The following is a 20,715-nucleotide window of genomic DNA, read 5'->3' as shown; positions in this document are numbered from 1 at the left end:
CTGAAGTGTTTACAGCCGGCCGGCCTTCTTTATCTGCTCTAAGTGCCTGTCCTGCATCATTCATTTCTCTGGGAGCGGGGAGCGTCTGGGCATCTGGGCCTGTGATACCACTGCAGCTGAGTCCACAATGATCCTCCCAAAGCCCCAAGACAGACCTCAGTGTTGTGCCTCATTTCTCATGGATTGTATATATGGTGGTGTGTGTTTGTGTATGTCTAAGGGTTTGTGCGTGTGTGCGTGCACGTTTGTGTGTCTGTGTCCATCGCATTTAAGAGTAATACATTTCGCTTCAGCAATATCCCTGCCATCAATCCTACTCTGCCATGTCTTATATCTCCACCCCACCCGACCCCTCCATCCCCTCCACCACCCACCCCCGCTTCATCTACACATCCTCCCTGTGCCCCCCCGCCCAGGTCATCCTGGGCCTGCTGCTGCCGCCGTCCATCCTTAGCCTGGAGTTCAAGAACAAGGACGAGATGTCCTACATGCCCCAGGACCAGCAGGAGTCCTTCCTGCAGGAGAAGGAGGAGGAGGAGCCCGAGAAGCCCGCCAAGGAGAAGGAAGAGGAGGACATGGAGTTCACAGTAAGGTCATACTGTGAGGCGCAGTACAACTCCGTGGTGAGAGAACCCACCTCAGCCCTGCATCACATACTATATACCACATCACATGACGCCTTATACACTTTAGAAGGACTGCCACTTGGCTCTAACTGAGCCTCGACCAAAGCACATCGCGTTGATTGTAGAAACACACACACACACACACACACTAAACCCTGGTGGCTTTCTGCCAGCAACAACCTTTCCTGTCTCTTGTCGTCTCAGAGAGGACGTTGGTTGTGGAGTTGTAGCGTCTCGGTTTTGTTGCCTCCTCTGGTGGCTCCTTGTGTGTACGTTCCTCTTGTCTTTCTATCTCTCTCTCTCTCTCTCTCTCTCTCTCTCTCTCTCTCTCTCTCTCTCTCTCTCTCTCTCTCTCTCTCTTTGACTCTCGCTCTTCCTCGCTCTCTCTCTCTCTCTCTCTCTCTCTCTCTCTCTCTCTCTCTCTCTCTCTCTCTCTCTCTCTCTCTCTCTCTTTGACTCTCGCTCTTCCTCGCTATCTCTCTTTATTTGTCTGCCTCTCTCCTTCTTTCTCTTTCTCTCTCTCTCTCGCTCTCTGTGTCTTGCACGTGAGATTCTTTGCTCTCTACGCTGCTACCTGGGTTCGTCTTTCTGTTGGGTTCCCTTTTGGTTTGCTTCAGCTCTCACCCCCTGTCCATCACCTCGCCCGCCCTCTTGTTGTATTTCTCCCTCCGTCTTTCTGCCTTTCTCTCTAGCTCAGTTCTGCTCGAGGTACAGTACTGTTCGATGGTCGTTCGCTCCCCCCTGTATCTCCCAGTCTCTCTCTCCCAGTCTCTCTCTCCCAGTCTCTCTCCCAGTCTCTCTTTTCCTCTCTCTCTCTCCCACTCTCTCCCAGTCTCCTCTTTCTCTCTATCTCTCTCTCCCAGTCTCTCTTTCACTCTCTCTTCCTCTCGCTCTTATCTCATCGTCTCTCTCTCTCTCTCTCTCCCAGTCTCTCTTTCACCCTCTCATCCTCTCTCTCTCCCAGTCTTTCACTCATATCTCTTCCTCCCTCCCTCTCTCTCTCTCTCTCTCTCTCTCTCTCTCTCTCTCTCTCTTTCTCTCTCTCTCTCTCTCTCTCTCTCTCTCTCTCTCTCTCTCTCTCTCTCTCTCTCTCTCTCTCTCTCTCTCTCTCTCTCTTGCTCTCTCCACTCCCACTCTATTCCAGTCCCCCCCTCACTCTCTCTCTCTCTGTCTCCCGTCCCGTGCTCGCCTGCTGCAGCGCCACACTCAGCATGTCCGCTGCAGGAAGAGGTGGGGGGGGGGTGGCGTGCGGCTCTGGCGTTACGTAACGCGCCCGCCGCCGCCGCTGCCGCCGCCACCGCCGCCACCGCCGCCGCTGCAGGGTTTAAATCATGCAGGGGTCTGAGCCAGCCCCCCCTCTTCACCCAGTGCAGAGCGGCACCGCCAGCCCCGGTGCGAGTCCGTCCGCACGGACCACGCGGATGTGTGCCGCCGGGATTCGGGCAGCGTTCCACTCCGATCCAAAACCCCGCTCGCACACAGACGGATCACGATTCGCCTTCTCCCTCGTGCGTCGAAAGACTGGGATCGACCACGATGCAGCCTCTCGTTACGTTCGCCCGACCACGCGAGTGATCTAGTGATTGCAGTGGAACGCATGCCCATCCCGCCGCCCATCCTCCTGCATGTGCATTATGTCCGGCCGAACAGGTGTGCCAGCGCAACTGTGGTGAATCTGCCACCGCGGGACACCTGGAACCCACAAGGTTCTGTCCCAGCGAGAACAACGCGGTCCAGCCAGGCGTTCGCAAGGGGGGATGTTTTATCTGCAGTTGCGCTGGCTGCTTGGCTGTTGAGATGCACTCCTGATAACCAGAGAGCACATGAATCGTACCGAGATTCATATCGATATACACACACCGCTTGCCACACCACGGGGGGAACGATTGGATTGCCCCCATGCCTCAGATGTTTTCAGAAACATGTGGGTTGTGTTTTGCCTTCGCTGCAGTTGACCTGGGGAGGGCTTGCATGTCAGCCCAGTGAAGTCATCATACGGCGCACACAGTAAAGCATCTGCCTTGGTACACGACAACCAGTCTGTCTGTCTGTCTGCGATTGCCTTGACACAAACTCAGGCAAAAACTGCAGTTGAACATGTCCCTCATGTTAAACTAAACGACTTTGACACGGTGTGATCGATAAGAGTAGGGCTTGGAGGTTCCCAGCACTCAGGCTTTAATCTGAGTCTGCCTCAAGGCATCCAGGCAAGCGAGATAAATCCAATGACGCGACTCCCCCGCAGAGTCCTGGCGTGGCGCTGACATCAGTTCATGACTCATCGAACCACACCGGGGCCCAAACCCTCTCTCATGGATGTAGAACTGTGTCCCGGGTTACAAACGAGATATCTGTGTCTGCCTTTCCTTCTTCGTCTCCTTCTCTCCCCCCCCCCCCCTTTTTTCTGTCCAGCCCTCCGTCTCCCCTCCCTTCCCCTTTGTCTTCTTTGTTGCCGTTGTTGGAGACACTATCCATGAGTGTGAATGTCCTCTTGTCATAAGTGTCTTCACCTGGCCCCACCTGACCTCACCACCTCACATGTCACAGCCCACCCACTCACGCACACACATCACATGATGATGAGTGATGACATTGCCTGTGCTTGCTTTTCTAAAGACAGTGTTGTAACGTTCAGGAACAGTCCTTTGATGAGACCCCTTCCCCCCCTCCCCTTGTTTTCTGCTCTTTTTTTCTCGCTCTCTCTCCTCTCTATCTCTTCACCTCTTTGAACCCATTCTTCATCCCACCCTGTTCCCTTCTCCACACTACCTCCTTATCGTCTTCAATAACTTCCTCTTATCCAACCACCTCCATCCTCCTCCCCACGCTCTCTCTCTCTCCTGTTTGTTTCACATACATCTGTTCCTCTCGTCTGTATCTCTTTTATCCCCTCTCTCCCCCTACACACACACACACACACACACACACACACTTCTCTTCATCACATCCACCCCCCTCCTCACCCTCATGGCTCGCGGCGATGTCATGGGGGGGGCTTGCGGCACCCCAGGCCATGCTGGGTAAGGTCGCCACGGAGACGTCGAGGAAGAAGGACGTGGAGGAGGTGCAGAAGCGACATCGGCTTATCCCCATGGGCCGCAAGATCTATGAGTTCTACAACGCCCCCATCGTCAAGTTCTGGTTCCACACGGTGAGTACCGGCCACCGCCACCGGAACCTCCCAGTGTTCCAAAGCTGTAGATCTTAGAACAAAATGATAGTTTGAATAAGCTGTTAGGTGTGAGTTTGTTATAGGAGAAATAACATTGAAGATTGTGACTCATTTTTAGACAGGTGAATAATACATATTTGGGCAAAATGTGGTTGCCCATTTCCATGTCCCACCTAATTAACCAACTGTCTTAATGAGTATGGCCACAGGTAAATACAGTATTACTTAGATGTTTTCTGATTGACATTGTCAATGGAGGTGATGTAATGCTCTCCTACATTTTTGGTTCGTTACATTACATTTAAATACCTTACGTATGTATGAGATTGATCAACGGCCTTTTGCAGCAACAGAAATACATTTTGGTTTGTACCACTGGATTCTAGGAAGGCACTGGCTTGTTGAGATGTATTCTTAGAACCTGTGTCTTTGTGTGGATGTGTGCGTGCGCGCACATGTTATCCAATTAGCCAACCGTTCTATCTACCAAATTTCCACTTAGTTGGCTAATGAAAACATTTCTTCATAAAACCACCCTAATACTCCTCATTATTTATTAACGCAAATTAATACATTTCTCTCTTTTACATTCCCATCATCCTCATTATTCCTGGCCTTTTCCGGAAAGAGAACCCTTGTAAATATGATAATCTCCCCGCCCTCCAGAAGTGGTGCAGGGGTGCTTGCGGGTCAAACGGCCATCATTAGTGCTCTTCGTGTTGGACTCCCTCTGTAGGGCTATGGCCGCATCGCTGTTCTATTTGTCAAATCTTCAGTGCAAAGGAGCCCGGAGACAAGTAGGGACTAAATGAATCTGGAAACAAGGGACTTAATGAATCTGGAGACTCCCTCCACGACCACAGGTCATTCGACTAAATAAATCCACTCTCACCTTAGGAGGAGAGAGTGTGATTGCTTCTGTGAACGAGTAAGACTCTGAGGAAAGGCTCGCTAAACATGTCCATAGCATAGAACCGAGCCGTCCGGGCCGGGAGTGGATGTAAGAGCAACATGTCCTCTTGAGATCCCCTCGTTTTATTGTAGTTTGTATTTGAAGGCTGCGTTAGAATCCAATTTAATTGGAGTCAATCATTTGAAGAGCCTCACCTTATTGGATGGAGTTTACACAATATCCCTGCACATTAACAGCTTCAGGCCATTTGGTTTGCAATGGATTGACATATCGACATATGCTAAGTAAGGAAGTGGGCAGACTCCCACACCTACGCACACACAGACACACACAAATAAATAATCTGATCTATTGACCACACTTTGCATTATGATTACACACAACCATATGCAGGTTTACTCAACAACTCATTCAAAAGCACACCGACCGTACACACACTGGCATACATGCCAGTGTGTGTTTCTAAATGCGTTCTACTGGGTTTCTACATTGTTCTCACACACACTGGCATGTGTGTGAGAACACCTGTAGAGCCCCAGTCCAATAGGAACGTGTCTGTTCAGATGGCGTACGTGGCCTACCTGATGCTGTTCAACTACATCGTTCTGGTGAAGATGGACCTGTGGCCGTCTCCCCAGGAATGGATCGTCATCGCATACATCTTCACCAATGGCATCGAGAAGATGAGAGAGGTAGGCGAGAGGAGTGTGTGTGTGTGTGTGTGTGTATATATGTGAATTGCATTATTTTACGATCAGTCAATGATACATGGTACCCGGTATGTAAACGTAATTCATCTGCACACACAAAATAGAAATACAATAATTATTCAAACAACCTAAAGACAACATGCATCTTTTGCTGCTGCTAATCTACACACTGACACCAATTGTACAGCAGTTCTTGGAGGGGTGTAGTTGTGTATCTGTGTGTCAAACATCTCATGATAGTAAAAAGTGTGTGTACAAGTGAGAAGAATGGTGACAGACAGATAGGATAAGACCCACAGATCATTTCAGGAGATGGAAGGAGAACGCCTGGCTGTATAATCCCGTATTCCATTCCTTAGTCAAATCAATTTCCCACCCTCTTCGGGCTCTGGAGCGTCTATTACGTAATCTTTTACTGCCCTCCAAAGGCGAGACTGATGTAGTACACACACTTACTCTCCTCTACTGCTATGCAGTTATAACTTCTGTGTTCCCTATCTCATTGTCCAATGAACAAACCCCCTCTATCTCTCTTTCCTTTGCTTACTACTGGTCTCCCCCTCCTCTTCCTCCTAATCCTCCTCCTCATCCTTATCCTTCTTCTCTTCCTCCTCCTCCTCCTGCTCCTCCTGATCCTCCTCCTCCTCCTCTTCCTTAATGTCCTCCTCTTCCTCCTCTTCGTCCTCTTCCTCCTCCTCCTCCTCCTCCTCCTCCTTAATGTCCTCCTCTTCCTCCTCTTCGTCCTCTTCCTCCTCTTCCTCCTCTTCCTCCTCTTCGTCCTCTTCCTCCTCCTCCTCCTCCTCCTCCTCCTCTTCCTTAATGTCCTCCTCTTCCTCCTCTTCGTCTTCTTCGTCCTCTTCCTCCTCTTCCTCCTCCTCCTCCTCCTCCTCCTATATGTGTGTGTGTGTGTGTGGTCCAGATCCTGATGTCGGAGCCGGGGAAGCTGCTGCAGAAGGTGAAGGTGTGGCTGCAGGAGTACTGGAACATCACCGACCTCATGGCCATCCTCATCTTCTCCGTGGGCATGGTGCTGCGGCTGCAGGAGCCGCCCTTCATGAGCTACGGCCGGGTCATCTACTGCGTCAACATCATCTACTGGTACATCCGGCTGCTGGACATCTTCGGGGTCAACAAGTACCTGGGGCCCTACGTCATGATGATCGGCAAGATGGTGAGACGACGCAGTGTTTTTGTTGTGCATGTCTTTCTTTGTCGCACTGTTTCTTTTCACATTTACGATATGGGGATTTTGCTGACACTATTATCCAAAGCGACTTAGAATAATTGATTCACACATTCACACTCCGACGGCGGTGTTAACCACGCAGAGTGACAGCCAGCTCATCGGGAGCAGTCAGGGGGAGGTGCCTTGCTCAGGGACACCTCGACACTCGGCTAGGGGGAGCTGGGGATCGATCTAGAAAAAACTTCCGATTACAAGTCAACGCCTCTACCTCCTGAGCTCCTTTCCTTATTTTTACTTTCGTTGACTTTCTCTTCCTTTTTTCATCTTATTTCTTCTGTTCTTTTTTATCCTAACTTTCTTATCTTCTATCTGTTCCCTAGTTTCTGCCTCTGGTTCCTTCTCTCCACCCCGTTGTCCGACCCCCACTTAGTCTGAGCAGTTTTCTCTGATCCCATTCCTTCATTCCGCTTTCTATCCGATCTGTGCGTTCCCCGAGTCGTTCTGTCCTGAGCACAGGACCGCACGGTGTACCTTGGCATATCAATTGCCCACCGACCCGTTGGAAAGTCCTGCCAGCGACCTGTAATGACAGTGTGTCCCAAGCCTGTCTGATCAGAACAACATGCAGACCGGTTCACTTAGGGGATCAAAGCTGCTTAGTAGGTATCAGTAATGCATTCAAACCATCGCAGAGATGGGCTGTGAACCGCCGGTCATGAGTGCTCTCTTTGATATGAAAATCAGCAATTAGCAGGAGAGGGCTCTGTCTTTAAACCATGTAGACAGACCCATTTACATAAACAGCGCTGTTCTTTTTTGTTTTTTCGGTTGCAGTCGGACTAGTGGTGGGTTCGCTCCGGGTATAATGTCTTAATTTCTACAAATGAGAAGTAAAATGTCATTAGGGACTGAGGAGCAATCTATTGAGATTTATTTAATCTCTGTTTAATGTATTTTCGAGTTCTCATTAGTTTAAAGTTCAGGCAATTGAATTGAGATCCATCCACTGGTGCATATTGTGTGATCATCATCAAAAACTGTGAATGCCTGGAGTGGTCTATCTCTAATACGCACTTTCTTATTGAATTGGGATTAGTCACGTTCTGAAAGTATGAGAGCAACGCATCATCTCTTAAACTGCACTCTTAACAGCCAGCACAGTTAGACAGTGATTGCAGAGACATGTAAGGGGGTTAGACAGTGAATGCAGTTACATGGCAGGGGGTTAAACAGTGCATGCAGAGACATGTAAGGGGGTTAGACAGTGAATGCAGTTACATGGCAGGGGGTTAAACAGTGCATGCAGAGACATGTAAGGGGGTTAGACAGTGAATGCAGTTACATGGCAGGAGGTTAGACAGTGAATGCAGAGACATGTCAGGGGGTTAGACAGTTAATGCAGTTACATGGCAGGAGGTTAGACAGTGAATGCAGTTACATGGCAGGAGGTTAGACAGTGAATACAGATACATGTCAGGGGGTTAGACATCTTGCTCAAGGACAGCTACGTGTAGATTTTTGTAAAGCGCCCTTCACACCTTTGCCAGGTCAAAGCGCTTCACAATAACTGGCTCACTTTCAGACACACATTCATCAACGCATTGATACACCAAGACGACAGCCAGCTCCTCGGGAGCAGTAAAGGTCAGGGGACTCACTCAGGGACACATCGGCACTGAGCCAAGAGGAGCTGGGAATCGAACCAGCAACCTGCGCTAACCTCCTAAGCTACCGCAGCCCCTAATGCCCCCTGTGGGCTCTAACCACTCCAATCCTTCCTTGCGCAATCTCTGTACTATCACTCTTCTTCTTGCTATTGAAACCAGCCACATCTCTCCCCTCTCCCATCCCCTCTCTCCCCCTCTCCCTTCCCCCCTCTCCCCTCTCCCCCTCTCCCCTCTCCCCCTCTCCCCTCCCCATCCCCCCTCTCCCCTCTCCCTTCTCCCCTCTCTTCCTCTCCCCTCTCTTCCCTCCACAGATGATCGACATGATGTACTTTGTGATCATCATGCTGGTGGTGCTGATGAGTTTCGGGGTGGCGCGTCAGGCCATCTTAAACCCCAATGAGGACCCCTCCTGGATGCTGGCCCGCAACATCTTCTTCATGCCCTACTGGATGATCTACGGGGAGGTGTTTGCCGATCAGATTGACCGTACGTTTGGTTCTTATTCAGAGGATTCAGGGGCTTTCCCCTAGTGATAAGCTTCCTGTTCTCCCACTTCGTTTTTTTTGGATTTTTTTTTTTTGGATATTGGATTTTTTTTTTTATGGATATTGCGGTTGTAACATAACACAGGTTTACACATTGAATGGATAAATGATTAGTCGGTAATACATTTGTATTCGTTTTCTTGAACACAGAGCATTTTGTTAACCGTACACTCCCTGACAACATACTGCATCACTGAGCCCATCGTAATGCATCCATGAACCAATCGGTAACTGAGAAGATGCCATTGTATATATTTTGATAATAGACTTGACTCTATTATAGACCATCCTTCACCTTTTGCAATTATTTTAACAATATTTTATTGTTTTCCATTGTATTTTATCTTACAGAAAAAATACTCAATATGTTGTTGTTTCATTGGTTGAGCGCCGTTTAAAGTGTTAAAAGTGTTACCTGTATGGAGTCTAAATGAGATGCATGTGGAGAATGAGAATGAGCGTTAAGTAGCCCAAAGACAAGAGATCTGAAATAATGCTTTCGTTCTTTGTTTCAGATATGCATAGTAGGAAGTTACAGCGCAGAATGAATGAAAAACTCTGGCTGGTCGAAAATTACTTTCGAACCCACGGAACCTGGCGTAGTAACGGTCCATAACTCCACTACTCAGTGCAGTCAAATCCCAGTGAACCAATAGATAAAGATACTTATGCAATACACTCCCCCATCTCGTGCCATCATCGCAACCTCACTGCCATGCCATACACACTCCTACCACTAGGAGGCACTACAAATGGATGCGTGCATGCAGCTCCATAAACTCTCCGGTGTAAAGGGGCACTGTGCAAGATTTAAAAAGTTTTACTCTGTCAAAGGACCACAATCTATCTGTAGAAATTATTTAAACATACATAGGTATATATTTTATATAAAAGAAAATGTACCGGTATATATTCATAAAATAGATATTTTTTGGTTAAACCTAAAGATTCAAGTCAATAAGACGCAATGATAAAATCACTGTCTGTTTATCAGTTGATGCTGTTTATTTGTAAGTATTCAGACTAGATCAATACTTGACCTGAGGGTTAGTACGAGTCAGTGGTGTTAGCACTAACAGTAGAATCTTACACAGTGCTCCTTTAAAGTTGCCTTTTCAAACTTGGTCTTTGGGGGATGGCTAAATCATGCAAGCCATCACAATAAACAAACTGTCAGATTATGTAAAATAATCGTAATCATCTTTAGCTATTAATCGATTTAGATCATGAGGCGCTTGTTCCCAAGGCCAGGTAAAAGTTAGGGCAACTTTATCCGGATCGATTTAAAAACACTGGCTCACCGCCGAAACGTTCCATGCAGGTCCACACACAATGAAACATCGCAGGGGGTTACAAAGTTGAGCTCATGACGTTTGCTAATCCCTAGATGTTTTGTTTCAGCTCCTTCCTGTGTTTCCGGCAGCTAACCTGCCATGCAAACACTATCTGCTAGCATTCAGTCACATCTCACGTTACGCACCAACTCGACATTCATGAAGATAAACACGCCATTCGGACATTGTTATGAGCAGAATAACATGACTGATGAATTATGTATTCATGACAACAACAACAATGCATCAGGAATGCATAATATGAAACGATATTACAACGATAGAAAACACACATGTATATTATGTATACATATGTATATTCACTGAAGGACCAAGGAGACCAAACACTAAACATTCACCAGCTTTTCTCATCTCTTACCTGTTTTTTCACGTTGGTTCAGTTGTCAGAGTTTTTTAGTCTTTGTAATTATCCAAATTGTTTTTTCGAGGGTCAGCTACTTTACAAAGTAGAAATATTGCTTCAGTTCTCTCTATCTTTGGGCTGCGTTGTGTGAACAATTGAGAAAGGCGAAACCCATACGAGCATGGCCAGAATGAACTATATCTACCGGCAAAGAAACTGTGGACAAACTCTCTCTGTTCCCCCCAGTAAGCCCCAGCAACTGAACCATCAGCGATGGAAAAAACACTCTCTGTATCCTAAACACATCTGCAACGATACAAGGCAAAGACGATCAAACATGGTGCACATGCAAACAATATATTTGAAACATTTTAGACATGTTTGGATATATTGGGAGGCTTGGGACGACACATGTCATATGTATGACTGCTCTTGTTTGCTTTTCAGATGCACATTTCAGCACATGAGCCAACTCATTGTTTCCCCCCCCCCCCTCCCGCTTCCCTCACTTATAGAGGAAGCATCAGGCAGACCATGCTTCTTGCACAATACATATATTGACCTTTTGATTTTCATTATCATTATGGTTTTTATCATTGTGTGTTTCTTTCGTTTTCTGCTTTTGTTGTTTTTGTTCATGCCTCTTCCAAACGTGTTTGCTTTTTCAATCTTTTGGTATGACTTTTATCCCATTTGAACCCATCGGTTTTGCTGCTGCGTATGTGCATGTCTGTTGGTGCATCTACACACTTACTTTGCATAGGTTATCTTTGTTTTTTACCAATTGATATTGATCGCCAACGTGTTAACAAGTTCTATGTGCTCATGTGTGTGTGTGTGTGTGTGTTTGTTTTTGTTGCGTCGTACAGCCCCATGTGGCATCAACATCACGACGGACGACGGCGGGGTGGTGAGGCTGCCACCCTGTAAGACGGGCGCCTGGATCGTCCCCGCCATCATGGCCTGCTACCTGCTGGTGGCCAACATACTGCTGGTCAACCTGCTCATCGCCGTCTTCAAGTATGTAACACAGCATGCTCTCGTTCTCTCTCCCTCCCTCTCTCCATCTCTCCCTCCCTGTCTCTGTCACTCTTCATCTCTCTCTCTCTGTCACTCTTCATCTCTCTTCTCTCTCTCTCTCTCTCTCTCTCTCTCTCTCTCTCTCTCTCTCTCTCTCTCTCTCTCTCTCTCTCTCTCTCTCTCTCTCTCTCTCTCTCTCTCTCTCTCTCTCTCTCTCTCTCTCTCTCTCTCTCTCTCTCTCTCTCTCTCTCTCTCTCTCTCTCTCTCTATATATATCTTTGTCTCTGTCTGCCTTCTCTCTCTCTCTTTCTTTTTGTCTGTCTGCTTCTCTCCCTCTCCCCCTCTCTCTTTCTCTGACTGTCTCTCTCTCTTTTCTTCATCTCTCTCTCTCTCACTATCTATTCTATTATTCCTTTCTTTATTTCTGTCTACGTTTTATTACAGTATTAAACTGCCCTATCTTGCCTTAAATTAAAACTAGGAATGTGAACAGCCATTTGCATGATTGAAGAGACACAAACACATTCAACGGCTTCTCATAAAACATTTGGCCGCACTAGCTGCCAGCCCGTTTACGTTTTGCATATTGAATAAATAGCAGGACGGGTTATGGGCACTCCGTCGTGTTGAGCTCGGCAATGATTCACCCGGCCGCCCGTCTGAACCAATACCCTCTGGTTATTTAGACTCGTTGTGGTCGGTGTGTGTGTTTCTTTTCTCTGTCTTCTGTGTTTGTCCGTCACCATAGCAACACGTTCTTCGAAGTGAAGTCTATCTCCAACCAGGTGTGGAAGTTCCAGCGCTACCAGCTGATCATGACCTTCCACGAGCGGCCCGTCCTGCCCCCACCGCTCATCATCTTCAGTCACATGACCATGGTACTCAAGCACCTGTGCTGCCGCTGGCGCAAGCACGACGACGACGAGCGCGACTACGGCCTGAGTGAGTCGGGGGCGTCCCGCTTACCCTAACCCTAACCACTAACCCTGAACCCTAACCCAAACCCCTAACCCTAACCCAAACCCTTAACCCTGAATGCAAACCCTCACCCCCAGCCCTAACCCATCCCCTAACCCCTAACCCTAACTTCAGTCTATGCTTCTTTTAGACCATATGATTCAAGCTCACATCAGGACCTCACTGGACCACACATGTTTAGCGCTAACACCAGTCCTGAATAGCTACTTCTTCTGGTGGTAAATTCAAACCTGTGGCTTATCTACTCTGCCAATTCTTCAAAGCTTGTTTAACTGTTTAACTTAGTTTTTCATCACCGCTTTTTGGACAGGACATTGAGGATTATTGCCGACTGAGGGTTTAGAACTGTTCATTTTACCATGAGGAGAATAGCAGAGCTGCTAATTAAACACAGAAGAAGGTCAGAGGAAACAAATTCAAAGTTAGGGTGTTTGAGATAAGGGTTAGGGTTGGTCAGCATTAACTTTTCAATTGGTATATTCTATAGTTATTTCCTCCGTGCGGCGAGATTTTACTGGTATCTTGTCGTACCAGAATGTTCCCACAAAGCGATGCGGCATTACGATCCTCACGCCCCTCTTCTATGCCCCCCCTATTCCTCCTCCTCCTCCTCTTCTCTGCCCCTCCTGCTCCTCCTCCTCATCCTCCTCGTTTTCACAGAGCTCTTCATCACGGAGGACGAGCTGAAGAAGGTCCATGACTTCGAGGAGCAGTGCATCGAGGAGTACTTCAGGGAGAAGGACGACCGCTTCAACTCCTCCAACGACGAGAGGATCCGAGTCACTTCCGAGAGGTCAGCACTGTGGTGGCCTAACCACCGAGCCTCCTTAACCACCGAGCCTCGTTAACCACCGAGCCTCCTTAAACCAAGCATTCATTCCTCTTGAAGACGCTACGGTCAGACGCGACCGGCCTCGGGTCGAGGTCTGTTCAGAGCGCGACCGTGGGGGAAATGACTAGAGGTCTAAGGGTGTTAAGGGTGTGTAAAAAGAGAAGATACGGTAACGGTTTCATAAACAAATAAAGGAGGAAGGCAAGACAAGGTAGACTGATTACGCAATTATCTAATATCATTATCAATTTTGTTATCAATAATACCGTTGTCATGGTATTATCGCTGGGGATTCGTCCGATAATTCCATCCCGGGGGATTGTAGCTGGCCTTCCCGTTATCTCTTTATAATTTGTTTTTCATGGTATTGTAGCGCTAGGGCGGCTGTTGTAAAACACACCGCCCCTCTGGGGACATTCAATATTGACTCTGGTTTACTCCACTGAACCGGACCGCCAGACAACCTCGGGTCATAGCAGGGGGACGCGAGCACACGACGACCTTGTATCTCTGACTCTTCCTTATCTCCGCCCCCCCCTCGGTGCTGGCTGTCCTCTTAACCCTCTCTCCCCCCCCCGGCAGGGTGGAGAACATGGCGATGCGTCTGGAGGAGGTGAACGAGCGCGAGCACTTCATGAAGGCGTCGCTGCAGACGGTGGACGTCCGGCTGGCGCAGATGGAGGAGCTGATCGCGCGCATCGCCGTGGCGCTGGAGCGCGTGACGGGCGTGGAGCGCGGCGAGGTCAACAAGGTGCGCTCCCGCACCTCGTCCGACTGCACCGACTCGGCTTACGCCCTGCGGCACGCCGAGGGCCCCGACACCGGGTACATCCTGCGGCAGAGCAGCTTCAACAGCACGGATGGCAACGCCTACCGCCTGCAGGAGGCGCTGGAGGGCGGCGGCGAGGGCTCCCTGTCCCCGCCCTCGCCCACCGCCGCCGTCACGCGCACCCGGAGCCACTCCTTCTACGTGGGCGGGGGGCGCGGCAGCGGCGGCGAGCCGCAGCACCGCGGGGGCGGGGCCTCAAGGCGCGTCGAGGGCTTCTTCAAGGAGCGCTCGCTGAGCCTGCACCGCGCCAATAGCTCGCAGTCCGTGTCCTCGGGCGCCGCCCCCAGGGACTCCAAGCCCCTCCCCCTGGCCACGCTGTCGGTGTCCCAGCAGCACCGGCCGTCCTCCTGCATTGACATCTACGTGTCGGCCTCGGAGGAGGTGGGGCCCGGCGAGGTGTTCCTGGACCCCCTGCGGACGGCCCCGCCCCTCCGCCGGAACTCCTCCCTCCACTCCGAGATCATGGAGGCGGTGTTGTCGGGGGGCAGTGACTACGGCGGCGGCGGCGGCGTGGGAGAGAGGTCCTCGGAGTGCGGGGCCGGCAGCAGCGGCTGTGGGACGGTCGCCACGGGGACGGGCACCGCCTTCGAGGACAGCGCCGCCGCCGACCTGTCCCTGAGCTCCGCCCACCTCCTGCCGGACTCCTCCTCCCTGCCGCCGTGGGAGATGGACCCGTCGCCGCCGCCATCGGCCGGGATGCTGGAGCGCTCCAAGAGCAGCCGCTACCTGTCGGCGGGGGGCGGCGGGGGCTTCCTGGACGAGCCCCAGCTGGTCAAGTCCCACAGCCTTATGTTCAACCCGCGCGGCGTGTACGGCGGCCTGGGCGCCGGCGTGCAGGTGAAGGCGGCCGAGTACACCAGCATCACGGACTGCATCGACACGCGCTGCGTCTCCTCGCCCTACGCCCCCGCTGAGCGCGCCCACTCCCCGGGCGTCTCCACCTCCTTCCCCTTCGACAAGCCCACCCCGGACGGGGGCTCCTCGCACCCCGAGCGCGAGGCCGAGCTGAGCCAGACGGAGTCTGACCCCGAGGACCCCGAGGAGCTGTTGAGGGTCCCCTCCACCCCCCGACCCTGCGGGTCGCCCCTGTACCCGCCCTCCTCCCGGCAGGAGCGGGCCAACAGCTGCTCCTCGGATGACTCGCACCCCGCCCTGAGCCTGGCCCCCCAGCACAGGAAGAGCCTGTCGGTGAGCGAGAGGATGGAGCGGGGCGCGGGCCCCGGGGCCGACAGGGGGCCCGCGGGCCGGGGGCCGGCGGGGGCCCGGAACCCCTTCCTCAGGAGCAAGTCCGGGGCCCGCCCGGAGCCTGGCAAGACTGACAGCCTGTCCATGAGGAAGCTGGCCACGCCCTCGGCGTTCCGCAGCTTCGACAGACAGAACTACACGTGACAACGGGAACGCCGGTCAGCGCAAGAACACACATACACACATTCACAGGACCAGGGAGGGTAAAGGTCAGAGGGCACGGCAGGGGTGGCTGACGGGGTGACGGGGTGGGGTTGCTACGGAGGCGGATGCGGGGCCACGGTTACCATGGCAGCAGCAGAGAGGTACAACGTGGAGGAAGTGGCAGGATGTTGCAGACGCCCTACTGGAGACGCATCCTCACCCGGAAACAGCAGTGCTGGGGGGAGGAGGGGATGGGGGGGGGGGGTCCTATTGTACACCAGTCTAAAACAAAGAGCTATTAACACTACAGTAGTTTTTACCTCCTCTTGTAGCTCAGTAACTATCCATGGGGTGTTAAGGCTTTGGAAGGTCTCTGTCTACGTGTCAGTCTTCCACCGTCACCAATACGTCCAGCCCAATACTATGTCACTATGTTCCATCTCATGTCCATCACGATGCTAGGTGAGGAACACGTACTGTAACTCCTAGATTATTGATTCCTTAGGAACCGCCAAAGCAGAAGGGGAAGAAACGGGAGAGGAGAGTTAAATATACATAGAATAATATATATATATAGCCAAAAATGTGTCCCCTTTCCCCCAGGACTCAAAGGGCAGCAACATTTGACGCTCCTTAATATAAAGTTTTTTGTGTTTTCACCGACCGAGAGCCAATGCAAAGGAAAGAAATCTAGCAATACTTATTTTGATAGTGGAAATGTGTGGGCGGAATTAGTCATGTGACTAGGAGTGATATTACTGGTGAATGGAGAGAGGCATTACAAAGTCAGTGATATGTGGGGAATTAATAGAAGGGATTAAGTAGTCTTTTAAAGTAAAATATTCTAAAGGGAGTCATGTGAATTGTATTTGTCGAGGGGAAACGTCAAACTTGTCTGTGGCATTCAATTTTAATTGATTGTATCTTAATTTGTCTGAACTATTTCAAGGAGTCAGAACACAACAGCCAACATTCAAACAGAAAATGTCTTCATTGTCGCAGTTTTGATTATTAAATAAGCTACAAGAGATGAGAGACCCGATAGAGTAAGGAGTGCCAGGCCAACATTATTCAAGATACTATAAGTCTGACTTTACAATCAGGAAGTCATCGTCATCATTATATCTCTAGGCTCATGAGTTTATATTGAATCCAGTCTGGGAAACATTAACAAAGATCTAAAAGATATCCCTTGTACATTGCTGTGTCCAGTAAGCTATGCTACCCTGTAATGAATATTGACGATGTATCTCATTCAGGAAAGTACAGTATGGACAATTTAATATTTTAGGGCTAGCCACAAATACAAGTAACAACATGTTCCATCTCTTTAACATGTTTAGTTTTTGTCTGCAAATACGCCCTGTTGGCCACAAGGGGGCGGTCTCTGCACAAGAGGCTGGCTGCAAATGTAGAACCAAAATCTTTTCATCCTTTCACTCACTGTATGTTTCAATGGTCAAACTCTAGTCAAAGACCACCGGATCCGTCCTTTGTCTGTTATGAAATTGTCATTTATTTGATCATTCTTTCATGAAATCCATGATAGTCAGTTAAGACAAAAAAAAACAGGAAAACATTTTGACTGAAGTTTTGACTGCTAAATCCATTTAAAAAGTGCACACTAGTTTCCTGGGAGAGAGAAAGGAATGCAAAACATTAAAATAGTTTTTGCTGCTAAGTATATGCATTAGGTTCAGTCAGGTGTGTGAAAGCTATTTTAATTGACCTATAGAATCCATATCACCACGCACATCTATAACTATCTGATTGTTTCCTCGTCGTTTCTCTGGATGAAAAGGTCTAAAAAGAAGGGAATGACTTTCTATGATAGCTTTTTGCAGAAAGGTTGAAAAAGTTTAATTGATAGTTTTTATATATATAAATATATATATTTGTGATTTATATTGCATCAATTAATACAATACAATCACATACATTGCATTTATTTTGAGATTATTTATATTTAATTACATATTTTCTGGCTATCATGAATAATTAAATGCCTGTTTGAATTACTAATATGAATATTTAATATTTATATCTTCTCAGTGCTATTTTTCTCTCATTTTAACTATTTTCTAAGTAAGGTTTATTATCAAATTTAATATAAAAAGGGAGAGATACAAGCAGTGAATGCTGATGTATTAAAAGATTGATTAAAATCTGTTATATAAATTGTAGATTGTACATTTCAATCATATTTAAGGTGTAATCCCTTTTTTATTGTTCCTGTTTTCTGTGTAATGTAACAGCGGCCGGGCGAGCTGCTCGCTCCCTGCGTTGCCAAACACAGGATCACAGGGCGACTCCGGGCTCCACTTAGAACACAGGGCTGCAGCACTGACATGTCTGCTGCAGACGTTAGAGCACAACCACCAGGGTTTTTTGACATTGCATGTCATCATCGATCTCTAGTGGAAACAAAACAAGACAAAAAAAATCGAAAATGAGGGGGGTTGATGGCTCAATGACAACTGTATTCGACCTTATTCTAAAATATTTATTTGAATCGGTGCACTTTGTACTTTTCAATACGGATGAAATCTGGGATGTGGCTGGGTTCGTATCTACTTAAACACAACACTGATGACCACACTACAGGAAAGGGGAAAGGATTCCAAGAGGCGGGCCCTTCTCTCCGTCATGCTATGTGTATACCACCTAATTGGCCAGACAGATTTGCTTCATCCCTGTCCATCACGGGAGGTGTCCAATAAGCTCCTAAAGCTGATCAATATACTCTTAATGTCCCAGGTACTAAGGATGATGTAGCCTGTTAGCTCTCATATATAATTTGAAATGTCAAGAACCCAACAAAGACATTTAGAATTGTAGTAAAAAGGCTACCAGTAATCACTGTGCTTTACAACAAAACTGCTTAAGAAAATCGATTCATATTGTTTTATGGAATTTTAATTGAGGGGAATGTCTGTCAACAGTAAACTCTGGACAACTAATTGACAATAATAGATAATCCTAAACCAAACCAACTACGGTTTACATATGTCTACAGTGGGCTTTTGATCCAAATTTACCCTTTCACATTGTGTTAAAAAACGTAACCAAACCGATTGGAATGGAGTGGCAGTTGATTGGCTGAGCCATTATCCAAACCTTTGATTGGCTGAGCCATTATCCAAACCTTTGATTGGCTGAGCCATTATCCAAACCTTTGATTGGCTGAGCCATTTTCCAAACCTTTGATTGGCTGAGCCATTATCCAAACCTTTCCAAAAGAGACCAGCAGTGACGACCTCTGCTCAGTCGTAATAATGAATAAAACCCAATTCTCAAGCATGCATAGCTGAGTAGTTTACAAAACACTTCAGTTCACTGCTGAAATGCACTATTTTAAAGTCCCATATTGCAAAGATAGTTTTGACGAGACACTTAACAGCGATAGTAATGACATGGGAGGTCTTTTTCCCCCTAAACCATAATGTTTGATAAACAATATCAAACGTCTTCATTGCACTTTCTGAACCAACTTGTGCGCATGACTCAATGTTTATGCTTTGGTGTGTGTTGACATGGCGGCCATGCGAGGAACAGTGCAAATCTAGGGGACGTGTGTGTGTTTGTATGTGTGTGCGTGCGTGCGTGCGTGCAGGCGGTGTGTGTGTGTGTGTGCCTGTGTGTTTGACACGATACCCACTAACAGATGAGCATGACAATGCAACATAAATCCACCCAGATCCCAATGTACAGTATTTCTATTATATTTTCCTACACAGTTGCTTCACTTTTTCTTCTGGAACCAAATGAGAATTACGCGTTTAATCAAACAGGGGACTTCCTCCACAACCGGGGACGAGAAATTGTTAGTTAAGAAATCCATGCACATGTTTTCTTTTTGTTTTTCCTTTCCTGCAATAAATGCTGATATTGTTGTTCGCCCAGTGAACAGGATCCCCCTCCTCCTCCAGATCTCAATTAATTAAATGTCCTTTAAATGCATGCAGTTCTTCCACTGAGGGCAAACAAAACTATCCTCCTTTAAACGGTGACGATGGGAAAGGTAGAGGAATTATAAATCACAGTAGTGAGTATTTTGATGCAAATACAAATCTGTATTCTTCAATGTGAATAGGATCATGTCTGGCATGCATTGTTAAATAAATGAATAGATTGGTACATGTGTCTTGTTTACTTTCCCCTCACATGCTTTTGGGGGTTGTACATTTCAAAAAAAGAAAAGAAACGTGACAGAAACTGCTGTGTGTGAGTGAGTTTGTGTGCTTGCATGTGTGTTTAAGGGGTCAGGGCAATACTGATAGGTATGCTGATTAGGTTGTTGTTTCTCTAAACACCAGCGAAAGCTCGTGCTTAGCCCTATAGGAGATGAGGCGTGTGCAAGAAGTTGTTCAACAGTTGTCACTGGGCAGTCGGCTCCCTATTGTGGCTGTCGGGAATGTGCAAAACCAAGTGAATGCGACAGGTGGCTGTGCTGTGCTTTCCTCTAGCCTACTTAAACCGATAATGGCATAAAATCGCCAAACAACACGCCGAAGTACATGGCATTAAGATCTTTCAACCAAAAAGGATCAAGGTGCATAACAGGGTAAGACATAAAGCATAGCCCGTTTCTCTTGATATGTAGGGCAGATTCCCGGACCTCACATGCATGCGTAGCCTACTTGGGACGGGGAGGGGGGTCAGCGGTGGCGCGTGAGTTCAGACTCAGTACACGGAAGGGAACATTCTGTTTTTCTTCTACACGTGCCGCCTCCTCCCCCTCGTTTCTCGTTCGCACTCTCCCTCCTACGCCTCACTTATCATCTTCCACATGCCCACGACCAACAGCCCTTGTTTGATAGTTTTTATCTCCGACACAATCATAAGTCAACCCGATTCACATAGTAGGAGTGAAAGCCTACATGCATTTTTTTTACACTTTGGGGGAAAACTAGGGTGCATCGTGCATCCCCCTCCCCCCTCCCTCAGCCTTCCAGGAAAGTGTTTTACCATGGAGAGGAGAGGGAGCGACAGCTACTGGCAACGCGGCCCCTCAAGGCAACCCCCCTCTTTATTTCCTTCTTGGAAACCCAAAAGCACATTTGGAAAAACAAAAAAGTGGAGTGACTAGTTCAGGCAAAAGGGGCGTGTCACCACCACAACCATCTCCACCTTGTTTACCCCTCGTAACC

At 48.3% G+C, this 20,715-nt stretch overlaps 1 protein-coding gene across 20 annotated transcripts in view; it reads left to right on the top strand.

The window, feature by feature from the left end:
- Nucleotides 1-19,702, top strand: part of trpm3 (transient receptor potential cation channel, subfamily M, member 3) — a 146,899-nt gene extending 127,197 nt beyond the window's left edge. For 8 of the 20 annotated variants that reach the window (XM_060054359.1, XM_060054357.1, XM_060054356.1 and 5 more), the window contains 9 exons: nt 417-587; nt 3,637-3,777; nt 5,275-5,403; nt 6,341-6,592; nt 8,586-8,760; nt 11,387-11,537; nt 12,286-12,479; nt 13,176-13,308; nt 13,930-19,702. In XM_060054359.1, the coding sequence (XP_059910342.1) occupies nt 417-587; nt 3,637-3,777; nt 5,275-5,403; nt 6,341-6,592; nt 8,586-8,760; nt 11,387-11,537; nt 12,286-12,479; nt 13,176-13,308; nt 13,930-15,565 (2,982 nt within the window). In that variant the 3' untranslated portion in view covers nt 15,566-19,702. Of the gene's footprint in view, nt 1-416; nt 624-3,636; nt 3,778-5,274; nt 5,404-6,340; nt 6,593-8,585; nt 8,761-9,334; nt 9,428-11,386; nt 11,538-12,285; nt 12,480-13,175; nt 13,309-13,929 lie in introns of all 20 variants that reach the window. The other 12 variants (XM_060054354.1, XM_060054345.1, XM_060054344.1 and 9 more) reach the window with 3 other exon arrangements.
- Nucleotides 19,703-20,715: the final 1,013 nt, after the last annotated feature.

Source organism: Gadus macrocephalus, chromosome 6 (genome assembly GCF_031168955.1).
Source record: "Gadus macrocephalus chromosome 6, ASM3116895v1".
Taxonomy (NCBI): domain Eukaryota; kingdom Metazoa; phylum Chordata; class Actinopteri; order Gadiformes; family Gadidae; genus Gadus; species Gadus macrocephalus.
The sequence above is the reverse complement of the archived record's forward strand: the minus strand, read 5'-3'. Positions and strand labels throughout refer to the sequence as shown.